The sequence below is a fragment of the Cupressus sempervirens genome, chromosome 2, assembly GCF_028749045.1.
Source record: "Cupressus sempervirens isolate cs-2001-9-10 chromosome 2, ASM2874904v1, whole genome shotgun sequence".
NCBI lineage: Eukaryota > Viridiplantae > Streptophyta > Pinopsida > Cupressales > Cupressaceae > Cupressus > Cupressus sempervirens.
In genome coordinates this window covers 103,337,953-103,345,923 of record NC_143119.1, presented here as the reverse complement: position 1 = coordinate 103,345,923, position 7,971 = coordinate 103,337,953, and the positions used below count along the sequence as shown (strand labels likewise).

General features: G+C 29.2%; 1 protein-coding gene across 1 annotated transcript; it reads left to right on the top strand.

The window, feature by feature from the left end:
- The first annotated feature begins 3,592 nt into the window (after positions 1-3,592).
- On the top strand, positions 3,593-5,151 carry LOC149571254 (uncharacterized). Its single transcript, XM_089808812.1, has 4 exons — positions 3,593-3,872; positions 3,967-4,073; positions 4,665-4,783; positions 4,876-5,151. Exons 1-4 carry the CDS (start codon positions 3,695-3,697, stop codon positions 4,955-4,957), a joined length of 486 nt encoding a protein of 161 aa, XP_089664938.1. The 5' UTR covers positions 3,593-3,694; the 3' UTR covers positions 4,958-5,151.
- Positions 5,152-7,971: the final 2,820 nt, after the last annotated feature.

The window sequence follows — 7,971 nt, the reverse complement described above, 5'->3', positions numbered from 1 at the left end:
AGTAAACCACATTTCAAACTTTTAAAGTAAACATGCTAAAAACTTTGGTTCCCATGAAGGAATCAAACATTTTGCACTAGCTTATATATTGACTTGTTGATTTTTCACATAATTCTTCTATTGAAATATTGGGAAAGCCCTTTTGATTATATATATATATATATCCTCATCAAAATCTCCATGTGAAAATATTATTTTGACATATATATGTTTTAACTTAAAAGATAAACTAATGCGTCTAATGCTAACAAAACCCAAATAGAAATAAGCTCAACGAGTGTTAGTTTTTTGTAATGGAAATCAATACCTTCCTTTTGAGAATATCTAATGTCTACCATTATTTCCTTGTACCTTTAATTTTTATCATGTTCTTCAATTTATATTTCCATTTGTAACAAACAATTCTTTGTTGGAAGTTCTACCAAGTCCAAATTTATTTTCTTCTCAAAGTATAAATTTCTTCTTTCATTGTTGTTTTCCATTGATCACTTCTATTGTCATCCATTTATTTTCAAGAACAACTTGATTCCCAATAATTAAAAATCAACAAAAATCTTTAGGTAAAAGAAAATTAGCATACCTTTTAGGAGGTTTGACTCATGTAAATAACCGTAGAGATGGTTTTCATATTTCCACAATTCCTTGTGTATTTTCTACATCCACATTTACATTTAGAAGCTTCTTCTTCCTCCCAATATTTTGCGGATAAATGAGTCTTGACTAAACTAGTTGGTACTATAGTGGTTAATTTTGTTTTGTAGATTGGGTAAGTGTACCAAGATGGTGTACAAAAAGGGGTATAAGTAACCACTTTTTTATTTTAGTTTATAAGCTAGGAAAACTTGAACCTAGAAGGGGAATTTGAGTCATTCGCTCAAAATTAGAAGATGTAAAAAGAATAATGATTTTAGTACTCTAAATATAGTTTCCAACCTACTAAAGGTTTTTAGAAATGGAGAAGATTAAGACAATCATATCTATTCCACACAAAAAATTATTCCTAATTTATTAAAGAAAAAAATTATAGTATTTGGTGTGCACATCAAAATAAATAGTTGTATTTAATATTTTGAAAAACCCTTTACTATAATTAGATAGGAGTGAGAACTATACATTTTATATATTTTTAAAAATTTCTATTGAGTATTTTAGTTTTTAATCATATTTTGAAGAGAGAGCATCCTAAAAATTAGGTGTTTGTTGATGTGTTAGACATAACTCACATCAAAATAATTTAAAATTTAAACTTTTATAAATAAAGTGTAAAGTGTAGAATAACGATATGTAATTTATTTTTACATTTGGTCAATAACATCAAAAGTTATTAGGAAAAAAGTAGACATGTGCCTTTGAGAAATATGGGGACACCTATAAATAAAACAAAATTTTACTACGCTATTGTTGTCTATAAAAAATAAAATAAAATATTATTATAAATTTTAGATGAATTTTCAAATCAAGATGGTAATTTTACAAATACCCACTTGACGATGTGTGAATGTGATGATGAGAAATTTGACAAACTCATTTTGTAGAATAGAACACGTATAAAATGAGGGAAACATAGGCAAATGAAGCTCCCAAGCATCTTGTTATCCAAGCCTATTAAGTATCCTTGTCCTTGTCTTGGTAATCTACCATAATTAGGCTTGATTGGGTTATTTTAATTTAAAGTGAGGTAATCATGTTAGGGGTGTTTTATTATTTTTGGGTAAGTGGCCACTTTTATGCACACCATCTTGATGCATGAAATTTATCAACTTCAACAACTTTTACTCATGTTAGAGAATATTCATCAAAATAATACATCTCTTCTATCATTAATTTTGTGGGTAATATGATCTTATAATATATATCCCTTAAGTACTTTGACCAATCTAACAAAATGTATTCCTTATATACAAGATGTCATTTAAAATTATAGTGTCATAGATTGTACCCATTTAATTAATGAGTCCAACCTTATACTGTCCTTCTATTTGTTTTAGAGTTCCACACTTCCAAGAATTTTTTAGACCAATTCTTGATTTAAGTTAATATTTGATTCAATAAGAAAACTCTTATTTTATTTTAAAGCTCAATGCATTTATCTTTGTGACCTTACTTTATTTTACCTTCTATGCTACATCATCTCAATCTCATATGGGGCTCTATCCTATTTTTAAAATTTTAATGCACTTAATTCCTTACTCCAATGTCATTGACCCCAATATTAACTATGGATTTGATATCAAGAATTTATTATTGCTTTTCCATTAAAATTTTGGAATATTTCAAGTTGGATTATACCAATTATTAAAATAGCTTGGAGACCAAAATAGATCAATTCTTTTTTGCTCAAATTTCAATAGAATTTGTCATTTTTGACATTTCTAAACATGGCCTCAAAGTTGGGATATCACCATTGTATGTCTACCAAAATGTTAGAATACCTTTATAGTCCTATATAAGACATTACTCATAATTCATTTTAACATATCGCTTCTACAACTTCATTCCAAGAGAAATTATTCTTCTAAATCATGAATCTAAGAGAACAAAGAATCAAGATACAAAATGCATCTTCAATTATGTTTTTTTATGACTAGTCTTGTGATGATTCATTATGTTATTGCATCAACATTTGGAGTACCTATTCTAGGTGCGTTACACTATTGTCCAATTTGATACAATAGTTTCATTTAATATTTATTAGCGATAACAACTAGTCACTATATGACACTTGTTACAATTTCCATTCACTAATCATAAGACTTATCAAACTATAAGAAAAACATAATGAAATCTCAAAACTACTGACTCAAATAATTACCTTTTTCTATGTAATATTCACTCTTGATTAAATGAGGTGAAAGAAAAAGAGAATGGAAATATGAATATAAAAGTCATTGCTGTATTCTAATTTCGAAAAGCCAGAAGGAATAAATTGCTCTTAAAGTTTTTTCCAAGCATTTACTTTCCTAAAGCATAAGAGGAGAAATCTACCACAAGAAACAGTAAGGAGAGTACAAAGTCGCCAAAGAAAAAGCAAAGAAAATGACTCGTACCAAATATTCCAAACTTGGATTCGACCTTATCGACGGACAATATTTATTACTGTGTTTAAAACGAGGCACCAATAAAGTTATGCAAATTTTGAAAGAAACATTCAGCAACTTTTGCGCTTTAAAAAAATAGGACTAGACATATTTGCCTAGAAATGTTGTCATCGACTTGCTTTGGATGGTACAAGCTGTACAAAGTGATAATACGACCTGAAAGTATATAAAAACATAATGACAAATACCTATTCAATAGTTCAATAGCAATAATAATAATATATTTATATTCTACTGAAATCAAATAATCACTAACTAAAAGGATCACACTGAAAATCCTTTCCGTGGAAGATAAGAGTCATAATATGCCATAACAAACATGACACAGGGATTCCTACGAATAATCTTTAAAGATAACGGAGATAGATATAAAAATTAAACTTTAGCTTTTGTGATACCAAAGATAGAAATAACTTTTGATAAACTATTACACAAAGTGAAGAAGATATGATCTCGAACAAATACTTTGTCTCAACATGATGGATGAATATAGCAGTATAAAACAAAGCAATTGGAGTGCCACAATCATCAAACTCGTAAATATATTAGTGTGGTCTGTTGTGTGAGATTCAGATTCTAAGCTTTTTTTGAGAAGAATGGCCGGGAGTGAGAGAGAAGGAAGCAGAATAATGGTTGCTGTGAATGAGAGCGAGGAAAGCATGTATGCATTGCAATGGGCTCTTCATAATCTGGTGGGAGAGAAAAATGATAAACATATTATTGTTATGCATGCAGAGACTCCAGCCGTCTCAAAATTTGCACTAGCAGGCCATGGTACTGATTTTCTTACACTCTTAACATGTTTTTGAAATCATATTTATCTGAAATCTCTGTCAATTATTGAATCAGATTTCTTTGGTTTATGCAGCAGCTGCATCTGCAGGACATCATGTGTATGAAATAGCAGGGAAAACACAAAATCACATTACGCAGAGAGTATTATCTAGTGCAAAAGAGATTTGTGAGAAAGACAATGTAAGGAGTTTTTGATCTTTCTCTCTTTTGCTCACGTATTCTTAACTCTTCACAATTGTACGTAAACTTTTGCTTTAAATTGTGTACGTCTCTTCTTATAATGTTTTATATTATTTTATGTGTAGATTTTTAATTTAAATTGGGTGTAATTCCTAACTTTTGAAATAATGTATGTATTAAGGTCACATGCAGACTTTTAACAGTTGTATGTATATTTCTGACAAGTTTTCTATATTTGCATGTAGATGTCTAACAGACTTTTTAAAGTGCCTGTAAATTGTCTATATTATTGTAACATTTGTATAAGTTTGCGGTTGAAAAGTGTGAGCTGAAATGTTTTTAAAATATACACTATTTAAATGGACAATTTACAAGCATCAATCTTTATCAATTCAATTCTTTAAAATAATTTTTTTTATGTATATTGTTTCTAACTTTGATTGTATGAATTTTAATTAAATTTTATGACCCCTCACCAAATTGAAACCAAGACAACCAAATTTAGAAACATTTTACTATGATAAAATAAAGGAATTATATATCTTTAAAAAATGGACTGTTGATTGTTATTGTTAATAATGGGCTTTGCAGGTGAGCACTGAAATGAAAGTGGTGATAGGAGAAACAAGGTATGCCATCTGTGAGGCAGCTGAAGAAATGAAAGTTGATCTCTTAATTGTTGGAAGTCATGGTCATGGAGCAGTTAAGAGGTGATTTATTTTATAAATATATATTCAATTTTAAATGTTTTTAACACACATATATATTTGCTTTGAAATAATGGTGAAGGATTGTGTTACAGGGCTATTGTAGGAAGTGTGAGCGAGTATTGCAGACGCCATTGCAAGTGCCCAGTCTTAGTTGTCAAGAAACCTCACACTTAACATAAATCCAAAGCTAATCTGAGCTATGCATGTATTATAGAGATTGTGATGATATGTGACTTTTAGTCATTCACAAATGGGTTTCTTTCTGCCTTTTAAATATTTATAAAAGGACAAGGAGAGGAGCTCTCTTGTTTCTTGGTTTTCGAGTGACATGTATATTCAATAAAACTAGAGTACTATATTTGTATTTATACTTTATTTTTTATATTTTTACTAAAATAATAAATAGATTTAATAATTTTTAATATTATAAATATATTTAGTGGTTTGTTTACTTTTGTCAAAAGAAAATTATTATTATTATTTTTTAGTAGATTTAATATTAATTTTTTATATTAAAATATTTATCATCAGTTTTAAATTTGATTATCTTTATATTACATTATTTAGTGTTGGAATGAATTTTCATATTTTTTCCAATTAAATTTGTAAGATCTAATGTGATCTCTATACAAATCATATAACAAATAATTTTTAATTGATACAATTAATCATAGGAGTTGCAAACAACTAATTATAGGAATTACAAATCAATTATGTTCTTCTCCTAAAATAAATTCATTAAAAACAGAAAATAAAAAATAAAAGATCATTAAAATGGATACACAAAGCTATTACTATATTGATTAATACATATAAATTAAAAACTATTATGAACCACTTATAGGAAGAAATGTACTCTAAGTAATACTCAACAAAATATATTCCATGCCTTATATATGCTAGTTCTATTTAAGGTTTGGGCCAAGTCTGACCAAATGAAGTAGAGGAATTAGTTGAATCAAGGGATAGATAGGCTCAAGGAAGAAACAAGGGTGAACATGATCATCTTAAAATAGAGTAAGTAATCCATTCAATGGTGAAATATCATATTCCTCACCAAACACCTTCCATGATATCAAATGTTTTTATTTGATTGTGTAATTGAAGATTCTTATGCCTTTAGAGGCTCATATTTTAGTTGAGCATCATGCAGGAGGGTTAGAGGTCTGCCATTATGTTTCATATTCTACCTTATAAACCTCTCACCAAAAAACCATGTAAGAAGCTTAGCCTAAAATTTCTTAGTAGAGGGGATGAATTTGGAGATGTTGTTCCTTACCAAAACTCTCAAAATCTAATTATATTATAGAATGTTATATATCCACTTGGGTGCAAGAGAGTGTTGGCATTTGATGTAGATGATCTATGCATTTAGACCATAGAATTATGTTGCTGTGTTGTCATTACTGACAACATATTTTTTTCAAGTGTTTATATCAATTATACTAATGTGCAATTGAAGGGTTAGATCATAAAATTTTCTAGGTGTCTAGGAAACCAATGAGTAGCTAGTGCCTAGGATCAGTCAGTTGAATTTGACTATGGAGACTATTAAGATGCACAATCATGGAGTTATCATCTTCACAGGTATATCTAAGTTTGTTGACAACTATATAGATTAACTAAAATATTTGTAGGATTTAGTGAAGATACAAGTGATATTGTTAGGAAGAAGAAGACAAGATGAATAATTGAGTTTGATCAATTACTCAGTTAGTCATATGGATAACATTGTGTTGATGTGTGTTTTATGACCCAACAATCCTTAGAGAAAAATACCAAGGTATCTTATCCTCTCTTGGAAAAAGTCATGTGTATGCTAAGATTGTGAGAAAATCATATGATGACTCAAAGGTTCTTTCAATGTCAAGTTTTGATTGTGGATAAGCTCAATGGTTGATGTGATATTCTAATGAAAACAAGGGGACTTACACATATATTCTTAGACTCTTTCAACTTAGATTAGATTGGGAGCTATTAAAAGATTTTGCAATGAGGTAATTTTTGGGATTTTCATGAAATATGCAGAAAAAAACAAAAATAGGGTTTAACAATTCTATTATAATCCTAAGGGTAGTGATAATAACCAATAATACTTTGAAATGGTGCAATCTTCAACACTGAGCTCTGCTCACCAAGTTATGCTTCAACTAAGTGTGAAATGGTGCAATCTTCAAGGGCTATAAAAAAATATTTTTATACTACTACATACACCATCATAGGGAACAATGTATATGAATAATAGAAGATAAGAATATGCATAGTTTAAGCTAACTTTAGAAAATTATTTAGAATCACTAAAATGTCAAAAATGTGAACCAAAAGAATTAATCAAAATTTCATCACCTTCTCAATTGTAATTACAACAATTTATCTAAACTAACCTTAATCTAAATGAGGTAATTAAGAGAACAATAAATTACTAAAACACATTAAGTATCCACCAAACTTCAATGAAGATTTTATTGTCTCAATAGATCATTAAAAAAAACTCATAAATCCTCCTCGCACAAATGAGAAGTTAAGGCTTTTATATAGGTACTCGATTACAATAGGTGGCTAAGATGAAAATGTAGACACCTAAATTTGATTACACTATTTTAGTAATCCTATTTAGTTATCTAAAAAGGCATTATTAATTAAATTTCTATTTAATTAATCCTTTGTCATCCCCTAGTTGATTAATTTAATTAATCATCTATAGTCCTAATTGATAAATCAAATAATCTATTATTTATCAATTAAATCCTATTCTTCTATCTAATTCCAAAAATCCCCATTTATTAAATAAATCTATTTGATAAATGAAATTCTCAAATTCAAAAACCCCTAACCTATCTCTAATTCTCCATTTAGCCTAATCCACCTCATCCACCCATACTAACCAAGCTTAGCCACTAACTCACCCACCCTCATTAATGCCATCCACTTGCACATCTCTAACATCTCTAATCTAATCCTAAACCCAAGCCTAATCCACCCCCTAATGTTGTCACATTCCTTAAACAAGTTTAAGACTTTCCTAATCCAAACCAAAGTCTCTCCTCAAAAAACCCAACCACTAAGTCATGAGTGCTCTTACAAAACATAAAAGACTCTTACAAGCCCACTCATGACTCTTACACCCATCTTCCACACTCTTCCCTCTTCCACACTCATTCCTCTTACATCCCTCTTACATACTCAAC